The sequence below is a fragment of the Primulina tabacum genome, chromosome 6 (genome assembly GCF_025594145.1).
Source record: "Primulina tabacum isolate GXHZ01 chromosome 6, ASM2559414v2, whole genome shotgun sequence".
Classification (NCBI taxonomy): domain Eukaryota; kingdom Viridiplantae; phylum Streptophyta; class Magnoliopsida; order Lamiales; family Gesneriaceae; genus Primulina; species Primulina tabacum.
In genome coordinates, this window is record NC_134555.1 from 3,687,345 (window position 1) to 3,708,436 (window position 21,092).

The following is a 21,092-nucleotide window of genomic DNA, read 5'->3' on the forward strand; positions in this document are numbered from 1 at the left end:
TTGTGTCAACTTTCGTGTTCACCAATAAGATCATAATCATCTATTAAATATATAATTTGGATATGTTTTATCATATCCAATAAATAACTGTGAACTCATTTTAAATTGTATTATAAATTAAATTTCTAAAACATTTGAGTGATCTATCTTTTTAGTTGCTATGTCAAGGAAAAAAAGTTGCAATTATCCTCATTAACCATAAATTGATTTGTAGCATTTTTGTAAAATATTTTATCTACTGATTCTAAAAAAAAATATTATATCTATTGCTAATGAGACGGCTTAAATATTTTGACTTAAATGATAATACTATTATTTAATCACTCTCCGAGAAAACAATAATTGTTATTTATAAATTATATAACATGCAAATAATCAATCGAGGATAAATACCATCAACATTTGAAAGTTGAAAATTTGGAAATCAACGTTTTGTATAATAAGAAAATGTACCTAACCATCTGACTTGGCAAGAAAAATCATCAATTATTTCAAAAATCTGTTTTTGTTAGATAAAAGTTGAAGTAATGTCACACTTGGGTAAAAATTTTAGAAGTTCATCGTTCTTGAACATTAAACAATTCAACAGTTTGTAAACTTATCCAGACATCAACAAAAGATTTGATTTTTTTATCTCTGTTTTTCTCCTTCATCCACCAACTTTGGCAGAGACAGCTAGCTTCTGAAAAGATTAGGCTAAAAAAAAACTTCCCTCAAATCAAAGTTATTCTTGTAAGTGATCTGAGTCAATCAAGTGAGTATTTAAAGTTTAAAACATAGAAATATTTTATGCATAACATCTTAAAAAATAAAAAGAAAGAAACAGATTTCCTAGGAAACAGAGCACCAGCACTACTGAAGACTGCGAGCGATTGTTTCCACGGGGAGAGTTTGCGTTATGTCATGTTACATCTAAAGTTATGTATGTATGTATATTATATACAAAAGATTCCTCTCTGGTGAAGTGACAGGTCCCGTCTTCTTGGATTTACTGATCTCTCTCTTTTTTTTGCTTTTTTTCTGTTGGATTTTTTGGCAGAAAACGCCATTTTTGGTGCCTACTTTTATGATATTCTGAGGACATACAGTTATCTTCATTCATCTTTTTGTTGGTGCCTTTTTTAAATCGGAGGTAAAAAATGAATTGGATTGTTGTTGCTAAAATATGTGGGGGCACATGTGTCTCTTTGCATGTCCATCTGTTGCTTCTTTCCTTTCTTCTTCCTTCTTACTTCTACATCCACTTGTTCTATCATAATTACAGTTCTTTTTTTTTTTTACTTTCTTGGAAATTGCTGAAAACCAATTTGAAATTAGATTATTGCTCAACTTTTTCAGTTCTGATTCCGTATTTTCACCCACTCTTTTATATGTGATAAAAGAAGAGTTGAAAATGGATGTCTACTTTTTTCTGATACATTTTTATGCTTTCTTGCAGCTGGGAGAAAGGTAGAACACAAGAAACACGTATAAAAATACCCAAAATAATCCCTTTTTATTCCAAACCTTTTTGGGAAAAACGGGAAGTTAGATAAAGAAATTGCATGTGATTGCAGTTGAGGATTAGTTGAGAACACATCACGTTTCCTTTTACTAGTGTTCCATTTTGAGGTCCCTGTTTTTTTGGAATTGAATGAACAGTCCTTTTGTGGCAAAGAAAAGGGAATGGAGCCATTCAATTTGAATCACAAGTCTCTGGAGAGAGTTGTTTCACAGAGAGCAATTCAAATGAGCAGTTCATTTTCTTGCCGAATTTGTGCGATTGGTTTTCTTTGTGGGATTTGTTTAACCTCGTTGTTTATGGCTGCTCTAACTTCATTTGGTGCTTTTGCATTGTGGGGCAATTCGTTTTCGAATGGAATTCCGAGTTTGAATTCGAGCTCCATCAGTTTCAGTAAGTTCATCATATATCCATTTTCTTGATTCCCATTATTCATTACTTGTTGAATAAATTTCCATTACCATGTTCTGGTTTTATTTTTCTGAATAATGTTCTTGGTATAATTGCAATTTTTTGTTTTTATCAATTTCTTCTTATTTGATGTTAGTGATTACGGCTTGACTTTTTAATTTGATTTGAGGTTATCTAATTTCATCCAAAACTCACCGTTCCGTTGCTCTTAGGATACTACTCTCATATAAAAATATATAAAATAAATAAAAATTTCACCTGTATAAAATGTGACATGAGTCAAAACGTGCATTTTAGAAAAATCAATCTTTAACCGAATATCCTTCGTTTTGATCTTATGGAATTCGCTCCCGAGGCGATCTTTAAGGTTCGAGTCCCCGTGGGTTGCGAAAAATAAATTAAGAAAAAGTGTCAAGTGTGTCTTGTAAGGAGTTGGACTATTCCTAACGTTAAAAGATGCATCAACTTTACTCCCCCGTTTACAGCCTTCCAATGGAGCCAACTCCCACTTTTTTCCTTGGCAAGAAACACTGAAACCACTTTTAAAGTTATGTTAAAAAAATAATGCATATTGGAATTTTTTTTTTGATTTCTTTACATGACAGATGGAAATTGCGATGGATTACCAAAAGAAAGGGAAAAAATTATGTATCCAAATGAAAGTATTAAGCTCGAAACAGATGACGAAAGAGTTTCCATGCTATACTCAGCATGGAGTGAAGTTTTTAACATAAGCGACGAATCAGTAGACAATGAAGCTAAGTTCTCTAGTAAAGTTCGAATATCCGAAGTTCTGCCAGACGCTCCTCACCTGGAGAATTGCAAGTTAAAAGTTCAAGCGAATGATCATCTTGATCGGAGACTTGAGAACATGAACCTCCCACCGTGGACCATCTGGAAAGGTCGATTAGACGACCTTTCACTATTGTCGAATGATGAGCAACTCATGTACAACCGGGATCAAACAATATTTCAAGGAGCTTATCCTCCTTGGGTATGCAAGTTTTACTTGAAACAGATTATCTATTTATGTTTCTCATCTATGATTAATATCGCAACTTATGAACCTATTCTTAAACTGTCATGATATTTGAACCAGGATGTGAAACATACACTTTAATTTGTTTTATCTCTGCCATTCATTGAGAGAGAATTTTTTTTTACCAGATTGAGGGATCGGATGAAGAAAACTATCCTCTAACTAGAAAAGTGCAACGAGACATATGGCTTCATCAGCATCCAGTCAACTGCAGTGATCCTAATATAAAGTTTTTAGTAGCTGATTGGGAGAGATTGCCTGGATTTGGTATGGGTGCACAGATCGCGGGTATGTGTGGTCTTCTTGCGATTGCCATCAATGAAAAGAGGGTTCTCGTTACCGATTATTATAATCGAGCCGATCATGATGGCTGTAAAGGTTGGTTATGACATACTGGATCACACTTGCATGGAATATGCTTCTCTTTTTTTTTTTTTGGTATACTCTGTTTCGTGATTTATTATATATTTGTGTGCTTTGTAGGTTCGTCTCGCTCTAGTTGGTCTTGTTATTTCTTCCCAGAAACTTCTCTAGAATGCAAGAGACGTGCATTTGAACTAAAGCAAGATAAAGAAGCATGGGAAAAGATGGTTATAACAGGGAAAGACAACTATTCTTCGAGAGACATATGGTCCGGAAGGATTCCAAGGTAAAAAAAACGTTTGCACACACTACTTGTTTGCTTTTCGATTAAACATTGTATTTGTCTTATAAATTTACTTTTTAGGGTGTGGGGCAATCCCTGGAGTATGATTCAGCCAACAACGGAGATAAACGGGAGCTTAATTACACACCATCGTAAAATGGATCGGAGATGGTGGAGAGCACAGGTACAGTGAATCCCTTTTCAGGTCCTCGATGGATGCTCAAAAATTGATATTATCAAGCTCGAGCATGAGAAATTCAATACAATGAGAAATTCAATACGTGTGAGAGTCTGGTTTGAGTTTGAAATTAACAACTCGATCCTGCTCAAGTCAAATTTCAAGTATTTTTAACTCTTAATCTAGTTGTGCTTGGGTAGAGCAAACTCAAGCTCGACTTGCCTAAACTCATTTGCACCTGTAGCCATTCTTGAAATTTTTAAAATGTTACAGGCAGTTCGCTACCTGATGAGGTTTCAGTCTGAGTACATGTGCAACTTAATGAATGTTGCACGGCATCAGGCCTTTGGATGGGAAGCAGCTAAAATGGTTCTTGCATCTCATGTACAGGTTTGCCATTTCTTGGAATAGCTTAAGATACTAATAAGAGTTAAATGCACATAATAGGTTATACGAGCGATCATTTCCATATTCCACTGAAAATAAAGCTTCACCTTAGGATCGCAATCAATCTCTATCCATTTCTTTTTCATTTTGCATTTCCACATGATATGAATACGCAATTATACCGTGTTTATAAATAGTTGTAAAAAGAAGACCATTTGTGATAAAACATTACTTTTTTGAACTAAATGGAATGTTGTTGACAATGATGTGCATGTTCTCTTACAAATTTTTTGTTTTTGCAAACTATATTTTCTTTCCTAGTCTTTCTTCACGAATCATCCTTTTGTATTTGCCCCTTTCACCAGTATCCTGATGAGCAGAAGACAATTTGCATTCTAACGTCCAGAGTCTCTAATCATTCTGCAGAATACAGAAGATAAGAACTCGCATGACATAGATAAATATGTATGGTCGAATCATGAACTATGGATTCCTCGTCCATTATTGAGCATTCACGTTAGAATGGGAGATAAGGCATGTGAAATGAAAGTGCTTGGACTTGAAGAATACATGCACCTCGCCCAACGAGTCCGAAAACGCTTCCCACATCTCAACAACATCTGGCTATCTACTGAAATGCAGGTTCGTGTTAATATGCACAGAGTATTGATTTCTCAAACAGTTGTGGAGCCAAAGGGGGACTGTAAGGTCATTTTTATACATTTACATGGAAAAGTACATATAATATTATATTTTGCCCCTCATAAATTATTTCAATTTTAGTTTCATTGTCTTAATTCAAACAAATAAAATCATCCGACTCTGCCACTAGTTTCACATGTAGTTTTCTTGTAGAAATTTGGTAGCATACTGAGAAAGTCAGCTGACAATAGTAAATGCTCATCACTTTCGATTAGGATGTCATCGATGGATCAAAATCCTACCGGCATTGGAAGTTCTACTACACGAATGTGACACGACAAACTGGCAACATTTTGATGGCGACATATGAGGCGAGTCTAGGGAGGGAAACGGGCACGAACTATCCACTTGTTAACTTTCTGATGGCCACGGAGGCTGATTTTTTCGTCGGAGCGTTAGGCTCAACATGGTGTTTTCTCATTGATGGTATGAGGAATACAGGAGGAAAGGTCATGTATGGTTATCTGAGTGTTAACAAGGATAGATTTTGGTAGAGTTATCAAAATTCATTGGTGTTTAGCATGATACTTTCCGAAAATCTCATCAATGGAGGAACGATATCACCTTTTTTGTTCGATAAGATACAGATATTCGTCATATGCACATTTATAAGATGACATCTGATCAGCAAAGTGAAACATGTGACAAATATTCTATCAATGATTGAACAGATGAATAGATGATGATAGGTCCGTTTCATGAGATAGGCGGATGTATAGTGTGTAGATATGAATGTTTAGGCAATACTGCACGACTTAGCCGCATCTTGGGTTCCTTTGAGACCTATAATGGTCTTTCTGCTATTTTTATTTCCTGTTTTTGTTTAGTGAAAAATTAGCTCGTGTATTTCTTCGACAAAATAATGGATATGTATCTATTTGAATATTAAATAAATACAATTTTAACAAATAAAACAAGAAATAAATGAGTAAAAAACTATGTTGTTTAATAGTATTTTATCCATTTCAAAAAAAAAAACAAACAGTATTTTATCTTTTATATACATTACCTCTTGATCTAAATACATTTAAGTAGCAAAATAAGATGATATTTTTAATGAAAATGATAAACTTATGTCGACAAATACTAAAAATTAGATTGTCCAAAAGATATAATCATATCTCGAAAAAACTTACGAAATGGTATATTCGAGAAAATTTTAATAGTTTGTATGATAAGAATCACAACAAGAATGAAGCATTCAAAAGAAGAAAAATGAATGTGAACAAGTGCGGAAAAGTGAAGTTTTGATGGAACAAACTCAGCATGGCACCAAAAGAATTTCAATAGAAAGCAAACTCGGACATAGAATACATTTGAATCAATCTCAAGAAAAACGGGACACGAGTCAAGTTTTGTTACAATTTCCAAATCAAAATATCAATACAACTCAAGAAGATGAGACATTTTCTAATACAACAAGGAGGTGATTGCAACTGTTCCAGTCTTCGCCTATTACAACTCCATGAACAACAGTGATCAGACCTTACTTAAATGCAAGTTTAGGATTTTTTTTTCAAATCTTTTGCGACATGTAACCTACAAATTTATTATACTGACGAGATGTTTTGACACATCGAAAGAAGCCACTTTATGTCATGAAGAAGATTCGATACAAAGCTTATACCTCAACTATTTGGATGATGTTGAAATCTCGGGTTCCAACAGCAGGACCGCGGGCATATGTCAAACCTTTTCAACTACTCAATATCTTCGCACGGACGATGCATCCCATTACCATCTGGATTTCTAGTCGTCCCATGCCTTTTGTGTTTCTTGCTCTTTGCTTTTTTGGCCTTCATGCGGCGCCTTTTCTCGTTGGCATCAACCCATGTGTAGTCAGATGGTATGTGGAAAGGGTCGACTTCATCACGAAAGCTCCGGCCTTCACTATCATTTGATTGACCTCCGCGGCTACCCCTCATCCATGAAATCCAAGACGTTGAGCTTTCTGACTCCTTTGATTTGCCATCTTGAAAATGTGCAGGGCTCGAAAGAGGGGTAGAGAACTCCTCCGTGGGTTGAAGCTCCTCAAATTTCGTAAATGTTACCAGCACTCGTATTGTTGGGACGATTGGGATGGCAATCTGTACGATAACACATTCATCAGTCAAGCATGGGACAAAAACATCCAGCACATTCGAGCGAACTCTGAGCAAGAAAAGAAGCCAAGGAAAATATGAATTTATTGCAACAGGCTCAACTATCTTTCAAAGCATGCAGTATTAATCTGTACAAGTACAAGACAAGTACTCCTCAACAATTACGAGAGTGTGTTCTTCCTCAAACATCAAAATTTTAATAGCATCTTCTTAACACACTATATGTGCCTTAAATATAAAATACAAGACAATGTGGTTGTTTCATTGCAAAACACACGAGGGGTAACTTCAAGATGGTATATAATTGGAAATTAATTTTATCACGATGGAGTTGTATTTGCTTAAAATTTGAGAAAAGGTAATCATATTTTTACAAAAGGACAATTCTAGACTAATTAATAGATATAAAGATATTTGGATGGAAAGAATATAAGGAATCATTAGAAAACATACTTCTGATGAATGCACCGTTTTATAGGCCATTTGTTCCTATTAGATCAATGGTAATAGAAAAAGAAGAAAACTAATTAAGAAACCAATTCCAGTCATCATCTCTAGTTTCACAGCAGCTTATCTCACAATATTTCCTCATGAGACCAACATACCGTCAATTCTCACCCTAGGCAGTGACTGATGTTCCCACAACAAAGACACCAACCCACTCAAATTTTTGCATGCTACAGTATCACCATGTACACATCAAAATGGAGACAGAGCAATCCACAAACAGGAAAGGAGATAATTTTTCCCCTTTTCTTCAGTAACTCAAAGATTATTTGAACAAAACTAATGAAGAAAATACTTGTATTGAAATAAAATTTAACATGGGACGAACAATATTTTTGTTGTTGTGTCAAGGTAGAAATTGGGCATAGTTGGTTACGCATAGACGTCAACTTATCAGCTTTGCATCATCTTCGATTTTACCATCCTTCGGTAGTATCCACTTTAAAAGAAACATGGATTATTAAATGAACTTCTCCAGTTTTTCTCGAAAGGTACGAGGTATTGGACCCTTTGCCACTTACTACACCCACCAGTTAGTCCAAAGCTCTATGCATGCATGGACCAACATTTGCCAAATTATATCATCAACAAAGTGCATGAGAGGAGAGTATCGGTACATACCTTCACAGGGAAAGTGCCAAGAGGAAGTTTGGTTGTCAGAAGCTCCCGCAATCTTCTAACAGCTTTTACCTTGTTCGCAAGAATGTCAAGCAAGGGCAACAGCTCTTCCGTTTTCAAAGGGAAATCAGGTGTCAACCATAAAACAGGTCTTAAACCTTTCTTATACTCGCTTTCATTTTTTGGTTCACCAGAGGCCCCTTTCTTCTTTTTCTTCTTGCCACTTTTATCTTTCGACTTTTTAAGGTCCCCACTATCTTCCCTAAGAAACTCAGACGAAGATCTTTGGCTGTCATTGGACTTCTGCTTGCTATCATCGGATGCCAACTTTGAGAATTTAAGACTCTTTGAATCCTCGGACTCGTCTCCAGGGGTCTTTGCACCTTTCTTATTCCAACCAAACCAACTTTTCTTCTCTTTGGCAACGCCAATAGATTCACAACTTTCAAAAGAACCACCATTTAAGTTTTCATGACAGTCCTCTTCAGAGTCTTCATCCTCCCCAAAACCAGCTCCCGTGTGAAGTGCAGAATCTAACTGTATTCTTTCTTCAGCTGTCAATACATCATCATAATCGTCATGCTCACCTGCACTGGCCATTCTGTCATCGTCATTAACTGAAAATAGTTCCTCATCAGTCATAGCCCCTGGAACCCTCCTCGATTTCACACTCACCATCACATGAAGCATATCATAAACCTTGGCCTTCCAAGTTCCAACCATCTCAGTTCTTTCCTGTCTTCTCCAATTTAAATGAGAAACAAGCTCCGCCTGAGTAACATCAATTCCCGGCCTATACATGTTAGTTTGAGACATCAAAGCCACTTCATGAGCAACTTCAGCTTCCGATGGTTGCACGCCAGCTCCTTCAAAAGCATTTGTAATCTCTTTTTCCTTGTGGGCAAGCACAATCAAAGAGCCCGGAGGCAAAGAGACATTTCCATCTTCTGATGAATGCCCCTCTCCAAGAAAGAGAAACGTTTGATCAGAGCGTTGAATACGAAACCCATCAAACCCAGCAAGGGTCATATCTGCTCGTAGATTAGAACCACGTTTCCATATTCGATAAGTGTCTGATGGGGCAATTCTACCGATGAATGGTATAACTGAGCTCTCAAAGTGGAAGCTTATCTCCATATAGAAGTCACGTATTCGGGCTGCTGAAGCCACAATCCTAGGAAGTCTACGGCACCATTTTGCCCAGGCAAGAGGCTGGTAGTGTCTGGCAATTATCATGGCAATATTCTCCTCCCGAGTACAAACTGCCTCCTGGAGCGCACTCCATCCATTCTCATTCTGAAGACTCCAATCAGCACCTGCGGCCATTAAAATTTCAGCTGAAATCGCATCACGCAAACGCACAGCGAGGTGCAATGGGGTTTCCCTTCCAGGAACATCCCGTCTGTCAATCACCGCAGACACAGCATCAGCATCACGTTCAGCAGCCACAGACTCGGCCTCCGTGTTAACCTCCCCTGCTTTCGCTAGCCGAGGGAGTGCTGCCACGATCCTTCTCAATGCTACATAATCACGCCGCAGCACGAACAAATGGGCGGGACTATGTGCATATTTTGACGAATCCTCCATTGTATCTCTTCGACTAACCCACCCCCTTGTCTCTAATCAGTTCTAATCAGCTGCAATTGCTTCTCCTATTCTACTAAACCACAGATGAAAACCAAACTCTTGCCGCATTATGCATAAACAATTCCCATCACCCTACCGTTGTTAAAACTTGCAAGATAATCGCAGATATTCTCGAGCACATAAAACTTTCAAACCCAATTCAACAACAGACAAAAAAAACCCCAGCCAATCTTGACAATCATTCCACTAAAAATTCAAAGCAATAAAAGTGCACAGGATTGGTACAGCACGTAGGGCTACTGTTCAAATTCCCGCTCCACGCTGTACTTTGGCCAGATTTAGCATAAATATACAAACAAAATTGAATAGGTTAAAGAATTACCAGCGAAGCGTTCACATGTGAAAAACAGAGATGATTTTCGAAAGAGGGAATGGAATCAGTAGAGCTCCAGATCTCAACACCCCTCGTTTTCTCTCTCTAAAGTGACGTGTGCCAGAAATTGCACTGTTATATGGTGTATGTATAGATAGAGAATGTATATGTAAATATACATACATTATATATAGATTATAGAAAGCTGTATGGTAGCTGTTTCTGGTGAGGATTTATTCTCGTTTTTGCCCTCCGATTTTGGTTATATTACCAATTTCCACCACGCGTGACATTTTATTTATCATTATATTCTTAATAATTATTTTTTGTTATCCACTTTTTCAAGCACAGCTTATAATATAATATAATATAATATAATATAATATAATATAATAAAAGTCATTAACGCACATATTTATAGTAGGATGGTATTTAAAATTATGTTAAAAAAGTCACTAAGATCTGGACGAGATTTGACACTCAAAAAAACATGTTATTTCATTTTGTCATTTGTAACCATACTAAATTAAATATATGCTCTTTTTCAGATAAACAAATTACCACTGTGGTTTAGAGTATATCATCATTTCAAGCATTATCCATTAATCAACCAACTTTTTCCCCCAAACCAGCAAATCAAACTATATTCGATAAGAGAAGAACAATAGTGAGAGCGAACAAAATCCACCTCCAACCCGAAATGCTAGTTATCTATGTTGTTGAAGTAAATACTATACATTGGATCAACTCAGGTACTCGGCTACATGTCCGAATTATGTGTTGAAATACAAGTGCAACATAAGTGCATCAGTACCCCCATACCAAAAAGAAACCTGCTCGATCCAATACATCTTTACATCTGACTTAGAATATAAAATCCAGAGCCCGATACGTCGGATGATTCAAATAGTTGAAAGGTCACAACCAAAACATGCACAGACGGTAAATAAAGCAGAGCACATGAAATTTTAAAAAAAAAACAAGTTTTAGGAAAAGAGCTAAGAATTGGCTCTAAAAGAAGTAATTTAATAGTCGTATAATCCTACCTCTACGTAAAGAAAAATGGACACATTTGTGATTCAAGAATCCGTTGACTGTTAGTTGCCAATCAACAATTAAAGAGATACCACCAGAGCCTTTCCAAGACGTCCGAGCATGGAGAATCGAATCTTAGCTTGATGAGCAGGCCAAGCTCAAAATTTCCAATACAGTATGTCTTCAAATGGTACCATTGGTGGGACTGAGCGGAAAGCATATCGCTATTTGATGGATTGTCTCACAAATACAAATTTCCAGAGAGACCCCTGATCACATCAATGGAGAAATTTATCAGCAGGATGAAAGAGTTATAAACATTAAACATGTTCAATCAATTTCTTGTTCAGCATCATAAATTAAATTTGAAGCCACATACACCCAACATCTCAACAATTAATAAAAGTCAGGCCGGTCAAATATAGCATTTCTACAGCGTCAAAATGTTGCATGCAGCCATAGTTAATTCATTCTCCTAAGTTATGTCCCATGCCAAAGAAAATAAGATTTGACCTAAACACTGAACATGCTTTGATAAGAAGAATAACAGAAAAATCCTTTTGCCCCATTTTTCGACTCCGCTATTTCCCAAGAAATTTCACTTCTCGATTCTGCTGGTCTAAAGAGTCACAACATAACATCAAATTATTTCAAATTGGACATTGCAACGATCATAATGTCATTAGGGTCAGAAAGAGGCCAAAGGTGATAACATAGGAGCTAGGATATCGTAGCACATCAAGGGAGAAAGGGGCTTGCAAAATGCCACTCTTGGTGGTGCATAAATTATCTAGTGCATATCCTAAATGAGTCACATCTTGATTCCCTATTCTGATTTTGCTAGCAGAGAATGCCAGGGGGGGAGAGAGGCAATATAGTATATGGTATAAAGCATAGATAATTGATCAGTTGATAACTTGTGAAAAGGAAAAACTATATGGAACACCAGCAGAGATCTCACCAAACAGACTCAAAATGGGGCCTCAAGCGAATCATCCCAGATATCTGCACTTCCATTAGAGGCATCTTCTGCGTCTTCCTCCATCGAAAGCCTAATATATTCTCTGTGTGCAAAACGGTCCCACTCGGACAAATTTGGATTCTCACGCTCCTGTTCATAAAATAAAGGAGGAAAAAAGAGTGAGGGGAGCAATCCTACGAAGCACATCTACTTTGCATGTTATTAAACATCAACTAAGAAAAAATCTTATATTAATTTTACCTGCCGTATTAGAAAAGGATCTCGAGTCTCAAATGCCATGAATTTATTGAGGTTAAAAAGGATATTGAAAACACTGCCAGAGAGTTTAGCTCCTTTTAAGTCATTTAACGTAAAATAGCCCTCATCCTGCATGGAAGTAATTTGTACGTCGTGAAAATGTCATAATGGGTAGATATCAACGGCTCAACATAAGAATTATAACATGTTCTTAATGACCTAATTGCTAATTTATAAGAATGTTGATGCTATCAATTTGTCTAACCACAATGGTTCGCAAGATACTGTATCATTCAGTGCTATAAACAATATCACAAGTTTTTACATTGGTGCTTTAAATGACCGAGTCAATACAAGCCAAAAGTTCCAGCATAATGCTTAGTTCATAGCAGTCTATTTCATCTTCTGTTTCCTTTTAGGACATTTCTGGAAGGTAAAATATTTATCAGAAAATAAATATAAGTCAAGAAGGATCTCTGGCTTACACAGCGAAAACCTGCAAACACAAGGTTGCGTACAATTTGAGAGAGAAACAACACTGGCCATACAAAAGGTAGGAGCATGACAATTAGCATCGCAACAGTGCATGACAGAAAAATGTTGTTCAGAGAAAGGAAAAAGGGGGTCATACTGCTCAGAACTATTTTATAAACATGAATACATGTAAAAGAGATGTATAAAACTCAAAAAAAAATTAAAAAAATAAGATTTCCAAGGGAAATTCACCTCTGGATTAATCATGTCAACTATCTGACATAAAATATCCTCAAATAGCACAGGCTTCTTGGGCCATGCACTCCATTCTGTGCAGCTGCTCTTCATAAAAAAATTGCATTTCATTTCTTGTAACAACTCCATTTCCATCTAAATCTATGCATTTGAACCTGATATAGGATTACTAGCAGGATTGTTAAAAATGCTGGCAGTTATGGGTTTAACAGACAAACAATCAAACTTCAGAAGATTTATTTCAGAGCTAGTGTGCAACATCAACCAAAATAATTATGAAAAAAGATAAATGTAATGAAGTGTGTGGCAAAGGAGCATAATATAACTCTCTAGGCTACGTTAAACATGAGCAGTTGCATTTTAGAAAATAAAATAATGTCAAATACAAAAGTCCAAAATGAAAAATAAAAGTGTCATTCGCATACTTTTCAGCTCCTATAAAAGTGTATAAAATAGAACCAATACTCAAACGCTCTCTCCATGAAGACATATTCTTCCATTAAGTGATCAATCAGCAAAGGTATGCCCAGCAGCATTATGACTTTTCTAAGCCAATTATGGAAATCGGCGCTGTTCAACCCATCTAGTGTTCTGAAAAAAATCAACCTCACAATTTCCTGATTACCCACCTTTTTCCTCCACTTATGAGATGGGAATACAAACAATTAAGAATCATAAATCTCAGGTACAATTTTAGCTCCCACACCATGAATATCAAGCACCAACTTGAGAACTTCATTTACAACACAGAAATTACGTAAAACTCAGAATGAATGGCCTATAAGGCTGAAATACCAAAGTCGACCCATTGTTTCAGTTGATTAGTAAAACCACACTTACCAATACTCAAGACTGGGCTCAGATGATTTATCCTCCTCTGACAATATGAAGTAAACAAAATCTTCATATCCCATCTTTCCTTCAACCTTGCTCGTGAACTTTCTGGGTACCTAAGAAAATTCCAGATATTTAATAGAGAAGTGTTCTGGTACAAGAAAATCTTTCTTCAATTAATCAGAAAGTGTGGCTGGTATAGAATAAGGCACACAAAGAACACAAACCTGGGAAAATATTCTACCAACAATCCTGTAGGTAAGTGCGTGGTTACCATATCTAATAAGGTTCTCTTTGTCAATCAGGAAATCATGGTCCGTGTCAAGCTCCCAGAACTTGCAATATATAACATAAAAATGCTCATAGGAGAAGTACCTGAAGCAAAATAGGAAATGACGAAGGAAAAGGACAAATCATGAGGAAAAAGCAGGTATGTGCATTTGGCATAGGATAAATACAAGAAATATGCAAAATAATATCACTAGGATATGCACACTCTTACATTAATAACATGTAGTACTACTTCCTATATCCCAATTTGAGAATGTGACTTTGAATTGACAATATTAGAGTTGGGAAAAAGGATACTTTCATATTTAATATGTAAAATGTGAGCAAGCAAACAACATATAGCTGCTAAGTAAGAATACTTTTGAAATTTTAATTCAGAGCTCCACACAGATAGATAAGTAGAGCCTTACTCCATTCCCTCTGTTCGGAATGATCAGCATCCATTCTCTCGCTCCTGCCTTCATTTCGAATAATGTATGGAAGTGTTCAAAAAGTAAATGCAAGCAGTCAATAGAGAAAGAGGAGCAATATTTTTCAGAATCATTTTTGGCAACTCAATAAAAGCAAGAAATGAGGCAACATCAAGTGGGAAACCTAGAAGATATGGATTAAATCTATGGTTTCCCTAGTCCAAGAATCCCAAAACTTTCCCTAGTCCAAGAATCCCAAAACATCATGACTATCATGCAGAACCAGAAACACAAACAATAAAATGCAAAGAAATATTACAATAAGCAACTACTTTGCTCACCGCAAGACTTTGTTGATATCCTCTTCCTCGTCGGCATGTTGCATTGCAGCAATTAAGTTTGAACGCCTAAGCTCCCTGAGGGTAAGATGGCCATTACCCGATCTATTAACGTAGTAAAATATTCGGTATATCACTGTTTCGGCTGGACATAGGAAAGAAATGAACTGTCAACTCAACCACAGAACATGATTTTCATGTAAAAGAGTATCAACTGGAAATCAGTAAGTCAACGGAGTCGGTATCAGGAAACAACATCATCGACTATCTATAGTCTATAAAAAATATTATACATATACCCTAAGATACATAGGCGGTGCTCCGACAAATACATAAAATAGAACCTGAAGACCGAGGAAGATAAACAATACATTGATACCACCAAACATGTCTTCGCCAAATCTCTTAGGCAAAAGACAAAGGAAAAAGTGTAAAATAATTTATTTTAGGCACATCAAGACATAAAACTTCGAACCTAGCATCTGCAAGTTAGTTAATCATTTAGGATTAAGTTACTTCATGGCAACGGTTCAAGCCTTCAATACTTTGATAACTATTTAATTAAGGCATAATCACGGATGACACAGCAATTAAAATTGTGAATTCTAAGTGGGGACTATAAATCTTATCTTATGTGTTACAAAGAAAGGGACGACGAAAAACAAAATGAGATTACCTCTACATGGAATGTCAGCCTTACATTATGTTGGACACTCACCAATACTTAAGGCATATCCATAGATGACACCGCAATGAAAACTGTGAATACTCAGTGGGTTTATCAATCTTATATCTTATGGAAATCAAAACATACTGAAACTCTACATGGACTGTCAGGCTCACATATATGCAGGGCACTCCAATTTTCCAAGCTCAGAACATACTATCAGTTGAAGTTTCTATTCTTCCTTTGCTTCTTTCGAGAGTTACCAGCTGAAAATCTTATTCTGCGATCTTTCAAAACAGGTATCGATACATGATGTGCAGAATACAATTTCAACATGGAATCAAGAGTAATATAACAGAAATTGTGTCAAAGAGGGTAAAGAGGCACTGAAGAAAATCATGATATAGTAGTAGGGTACATTTCATTCAATACTAAGGGGTGTGGTAAAGCATCTACGACCACCCTCACTAAAAATCGATGATAATCTCTTGCAATACAATGTTTATTACTCTATCGATGTCGGTGGAAGTAGATTATTAATTTTCACGCTGATCCCACTAGTGAGTAATCTAGGATTCTACTGGTAAAAGTAAATTCACAAAACACCACTTTTTGGTCTTTGCAAATATAGAACAAGTTAATGTGAGTGTAACAAGATAACAACACAAATTAACGTGTGGTTATTCCTATAATCCAAGTTTTAGAATCTCAACTAAATTTTAGTAATATTTTCGAATATTTCTCCACTTGTGCATTCCTGAAATTCAAATTTACAAAAAGAAAAATACAAGACTGGGCTCAGGTGAAAGAAATTGAATTTTGTGAACATGAAACCAAATTGGAAAATACAGAAGAAAATAATAATTGAAATCAGAAGTTTGTGGAACAAACAAAACTACAAGTCACTTTAAGCGACCACAAGTTGCCTATGCTAAATAGAACAAAAGGATAAAGAGTGTAGATATCACATGAAGTGTGAATACATCAGTCTGGACACAAATTGAACAAGCAACATAGATGAACCAGCATTTGAAACCACATCTCAAACGTGTTGCAAGGAAACCATTTATTAATTAGTACAACCACGTCCAGGCAGGTAATAATCTGAAAGACATCTTTCAGGTAACTGTGAAAGCCTGGCGGTGACAATGGCAGTAGCAATTAGATACAGTATAATGAATATTGAAGAATAAAAAGTAGCACAAAATAACAATCAAATTAAACCATATTCAGATTCAAACATAAGTCGAAATAAATCAAACAAAAAAGAATTTGGGATACGTCATTGAGAGCATACCATATCTTTCCTGAAATTCAGGGGTACTCTGCAAGAATTCCAACCCCGGATGAGTTGCCAGAAGTTCGCGAAGCACAGGTTTGAAATCATCCTACAGTCAAATGATGATATTCCCGACAAATGCATGAAGATAAGTAACACTTGCAACACCTCGTCTTGCTTAATATGTTAAAAGAAAATCACCATCAGCCATGACGTAACCTGAGTTAAATATTTCAGATCAGGCTGCTTCAAGATTGTGAATATTTGTGTTCCAGCATCACTTGTGAGCAGGTGTCCATTGATCCAATAATCAACAAAGGCATCCCTGCTCGCAAGTTAAATGGTGTAAGCATGTATGTCACCCGTAACAAGATTGGTCAAATACACGAGTCAAGGTGTAAAAGCCAACCGCTAACTAACTGTAACTTATTCAAAAAATTGTGGCTGCTAACCCGCAAATAATAAGTTCAGTTGAATTAGAGATCGACTGTCAGAGTAAGGCTAGGTCTGTAAAACAATTACCAAGCTATCCATTTGCACTGGAGTTACTTTGTTTCAGTAAGATGTTGAGAAATGCAATTAAATAAAAGTGATTACCCCAGTAACAGCTTAACCAATAGCTCAAATTGAGCTTTTTCGAAATCACTTAAATTAAAGGCTCTGGTTGAATAACATAGGGAAGGAAGATTTCCCCAGGGCAGGTAGATTTTTGTGGGACTAGCATCAGTAAACTGCATATTAAACTTTCACATGATGAATCTTTCATTGAATTACACACAAGGATAGCGAAAAAGATGAAACATGAATCTTTCATTGGATACACACAAGGAGAGCGAAAAAGATGAAACATCAAAGCGAAAATAATAACACGTGTTGATGAACACTCAGTAAGCCCATCCAAGTGAAAGGTAACACTGAGATCAACGTTGGAATAATAGAAACTATAACACCATATGACAACAGATGAATTACATTAATGAGGCTCACTTTCTTCTGGTACAATAAATTCAATAAATGTGACTGATTAATAGTTAAGAGTAGCTATATTATTTTGTTTTCTGTTTGGTTAAGCCAATTTCTTCTCATCAATGTGCAAGCATGAATGGCTTAGCATAAGAAATGTTAAAAATGTGGAAAGATCAACAGAACAATGCAATCGCAACCATAACAACACCAAATTACCTGGTCACGATTCCAGTGCAATCATTATCAATCTTTCTGAAGAGAACGGCAGAGAAGAATGATGGGAGCTTGCAAATCTCCTTTGTCACCAGTTTAAAATCTGATAATATACGACATTATATGCGCAGAACCATATCACGGATTAATAGATGACGTTTGTATTCCTCGTGGTCAAATCAAAAATCCCAAATGTGTTATAAATAACCACAATAACTATTAAACTTGAATTTTTAAGAACACAAAATGCAAATATTTCGTGAAGCACACCATTCATTTGGAGTCCATCGATGTGACCATAAAAAAAATGATTCACTCTAAACAAGCATCGCTCTTTCAACTCATTTGGTGGTGGGCGGCCATTCAGAAAATAAAACTGCAAAAGTTGTACAATACAAATGACCGCTTATCAACAAAAGCAGTGATGTAAATAAAATTTTAACGCTTTCCACAAACATTTCAAGCTCAAACAAATTCACCTGAGGTATAAGCTCTTTTACAGGCTCATTCACTAATTTCAGGGGAGAGCCAAATGCAGATGGCCCTGGCCTATGTTTCATGATTCGAGGTGAACCCGATGAGCTTCTAGGTGAAAGTGGAGGTGTACTCCCAGCCGGAAACATAGAAGGCAATGCATTATTTGCTCCAATATTTGTGCTAGATGACGTGCCAGATACATTAAATGGACCACCTCCCTTGGCATTATTTAGCAAAGACTTTACCTGTAATTCATAATTGGATCTTTGAGAATAATAAAAACTCCTCTTTCTGCTACAAAGCGAGATCATGATCCAGCGGTGTCTTGAATCATGATCCAAGTATTAGGTTACTAGTGATTAATTTTTGCAAATAATTAGAAACTTTATTAAGGTGAATAAAATCAAATTAAGATAAATATAGAAATGGCAAATATACATGCAGCTATGTGAAACCCCAATTGGATATTTAAGCAACAACTTACGCCAAATGTCAATAGCTCCGTTAAAAAATAAAAAGTACAAGCACAACTATAAACTCGACCAAAGTGTTTGAGCTCTTAAGTTCTTTGTGATTAAAACTAACGAGCATAGGACAATCTGGATCCAGCCCTGGTTAGAAAGGAATTGCCCCTTTACATCCCTGCCTCTTGACAACGACGATAATAACATAAACGGACTACAAGCAAGCGAAAAGACAGATTCCGAAGAAAGGATTTGAACACTGGAACTCGCTTTGTGACTTTAATCCTATATTTTTTTAGCTAAGGCCCCTTTTTTCCCCAAGTAAGGGTCAAAACTGGCCAACCCATGTCAAGCTTTGAAAACTTCATCAGGTTCAAGAGCGCTCTGTCTGAGTTGAACTCAAATGATACAAAATTCAGTGGTCGTTAATATTATTGTTTCATCTCGGTTCTTGTCAAACCAGATTTCAACGCCCAGAGTTGAGAAAAGAACATTTTCCCCACTCTTTTCCTTCCAGTACCTCGTTTAACAAATGACAATTACATCAATGAAACCATACCGTCAATCATTTCATGCAAATCGGTGAAAGTATATTAACCAAATATAATCTACCAAATAACAAAAATGAGTAGCATAAAACATATAAGTAAAAAAACTTCCAGTAAAGCAAAATTATTGTACGATCATGAATTATCACCAATCACCAACAGACTAAATGTCCAACAAGTTCAAGAGAAAATTACCAAAGAATTGGCTTCAGGAAGCGAAAGCCACTGATCAAACAGATTCTCGACGACGCAAATGTTAGCTTTTATAGCCAAAGAAGACACCTCGGGAAGCTGCAGAAGTTCGGCATCGAGGCTCGCAATATCGGCATTGACAGCATCCATATCTTTTCAGAACTTCAACTTACAAATCCTAGAATCTACGAACGCGCTCTGATACATCAAAAAGAACCTTAAATTACTCAAAATGACGGATTTCGATTTTCCGTTTCTCCGAGTTAAACAATTCACGAATCTTCGTAGATTCTAAATCGGAGACGGGTTCCAAATGTGCAATAGCAACGAATCTGCGCACAAACCCTGGAATTCGATCGAAAGTCAGATGGGAGAGCACGTAGATCGATCGCAAACCCTTGAGAGCACTGTAAAAAGGCGTTTATTTGTTGGGGAACTCGGATCTAAGCAAACCAGACCAATAATGTGAAAAGAAAATATAGTTTTTGAAAAATAATATTTATTATTTATTTAATACCAATTTGAAATTTTTATCAGTTTTATTTTTAGACTATATTAAAATAATAGACTACATTAAAATAATATTATTACAAATAGGATAACTTTTACACGGTTGTATGATTACACCTTCGTAAAATTCTAGTTAAAAGTTTAGTAGATTTCTTGTAAAACGATCTCACGGATCTTTATTTGTGAGACGGATCAATCTTAGTCGATATTCACAATAAATAGTAATACTCATAGCATGAAAAATAATATTTTTTCGTGGATGTTTCATATAAGAGATCAGTCTCACAAATTACGACCTGTGAGACCGCTTCACATGAATTTTTGCAAACATGGTACGCGTAAACACGGTATAGTTTAGAAGAGTTTACCAAATACCTGAAATGTAGCTCCAACAAATATTTTTGGACAAGATAAGTATGGTAATAAAAAAATCAAAAAATATATATATTTTTGTAACCTAACGAGTTAATATGAATCACTGGATGCAACAACAATAGATCTTTATTTAATAACTTTCATCTATCATTACACAAAATTATTCATCAATTTTGGCAGCTACGTACAGAGAACGTACATAATCAAAAAATTTCGAAACCCATACTGTTTTTATATTCTTGTTGGTGGAATTGAGTTAAATGTCGAACGCACGTTGAAAAAACTATAAACAGTCTTAAAAGTTGAAGACTTTATATCCAAAAATAAAAGTTGAAGACTTGATATATGCATACGGATAGAAATTGAGAAAGAGTATACAGCCGTTTTCTCACAAATTCAAGCAACAAATTCAAGCAAAATCTATCAACGTACATGCCTCTGACCATAAAAATGTTGTTTCAACCAAGTAACATTGTAGTCCGCAACATGTCAAT

At 36.0% G+C, this 21,092-nt stretch overlaps 2 protein-coding genes and 1 pseudogene across 6 annotated transcripts; 1 reads left to right on the plus strand and 2 right to left on the minus strand.

Moving 5' to 3' along the window:
- Positions 1-534: 534 nt before the first annotated feature.
- Positions 535-5,625, plus strand: LOC142548804 (uncharacterized). Of its 4 annotated transcripts, XM_075657341.1 has the most exons (10): positions 595-732; positions 1,040-1,132; positions 1,439-1,894; positions 2,518-2,906; positions 3,080-3,329; positions 3,435-3,600; positions 3,679-3,781; positions 4,049-4,165; positions 4,589-4,804; positions 5,080-5,625. In XM_075657341.1, exons 3-10 carry the CDS (start codon positions 1,666-1,668, stop codon positions 5,356-5,358), a joined length of 1,749 nt encoding a protein of 582 aa, XP_075513456.1. In that variant the 5' UTR covers positions 595-732; positions 1,040-1,132; positions 1,439-1,665; the 3' UTR covers positions 5,359-5,625. The 4 variants fall into 4 exon arrangements, with proteins under 4 accessions (XP_075513455.1, XP_075513456.1, XP_075513457.1 ...); XM_075657340.1 differs by lacking the exon at positions 1,040-1,132 and having other exon boundaries at positions 535-732; XM_075657342.1 differs by lacking the exons at positions 595-732; positions 1,040-1,132 and having other exon boundaries at positions 1,146-1,894; positions 5,018-5,625.
- A 526-nt stretch (positions 5,626-6,151) lies between these two features.
- On the minus strand, positions 6,152-10,211 carry LOC142548805 (uncharacterized). 2 transcript variants are annotated; one of them, XM_075657345.1, is made up of 3 exons: positions 10,061-10,202; positions 8,095-9,825; positions 6,152-6,951 (listed from the first exon to the last, which is right to left on the minus strand). In XM_075657345.1, exons 2-3 carry the CDS (start codon positions 9,676-9,678, stop codon positions 6,565-6,567), a joined length of 1,971 nt encoding a protein of 656 aa, XP_075513460.1. In that variant the 5' UTR covers positions 9,679-9,825; positions 10,061-10,202; the 3' UTR covers positions 6,152-6,564. The 2 variants fall into 2 exon arrangements, with proteins under 2 accessions (XP_075513460.1, XP_075513458.1); XM_075657343.1 differs by having other exon boundaries at positions 8,095-10,211.
- A 554-nt stretch (positions 10,212-10,765) lies between these two features.
- LOC142548806 (putative serine/threonine protein phosphatase 2A regulatory subunit B''delta) lies at positions 10,766-20,172 on the minus strand (annotated as a pseudogene).
- Between the last annotated feature and the right edge of the window lie 920 nt (positions 20,173-21,092).

What these genes read in the sequence shown, in the direction of transcription:
- LOC142548804 (XM_075657340.1), top strand. Translation starts at nt 1,666, where the DNA reads ATGGAGCCATTCAATTTGAATCACAAGTCTCTGGAGAGAGTTGTTTCA. An exon ending in CGATCATGATGGCTGTAAAG is followed by an intron (nt 3,330 to 3,434) that starts GTTGGTTATGAC and finishes TGTGCTTTGTAG; the next exon opens with GTTCGTCTCGCTCTAGTTGG. An exon ending in TTCTTGCATCTCATGTACAG is followed by an intron (nt 4,166 to 4,588) that starts GTTTGCCATTTC and finishes ATCATTCTGCAG; the next exon opens with AATACAGAAGATAAGAACTC.
- LOC142548805 (XM_075657343.1), bottom strand. Translation starts at nt 9,678, where the DNA reads ATGGAGGATTCGTCAAAATATGCACATAGTCCCGCCCATTTGTTCGTG. An exon ending in TTGGCACTTTCCCTGTGAAG is followed by an intron (nt 6,952 to 8,094) that starts GTATGTACCGAT and finishes GTTATCGTACAG; the next exon opens with ATTGCCATCCCAATCGTCCC.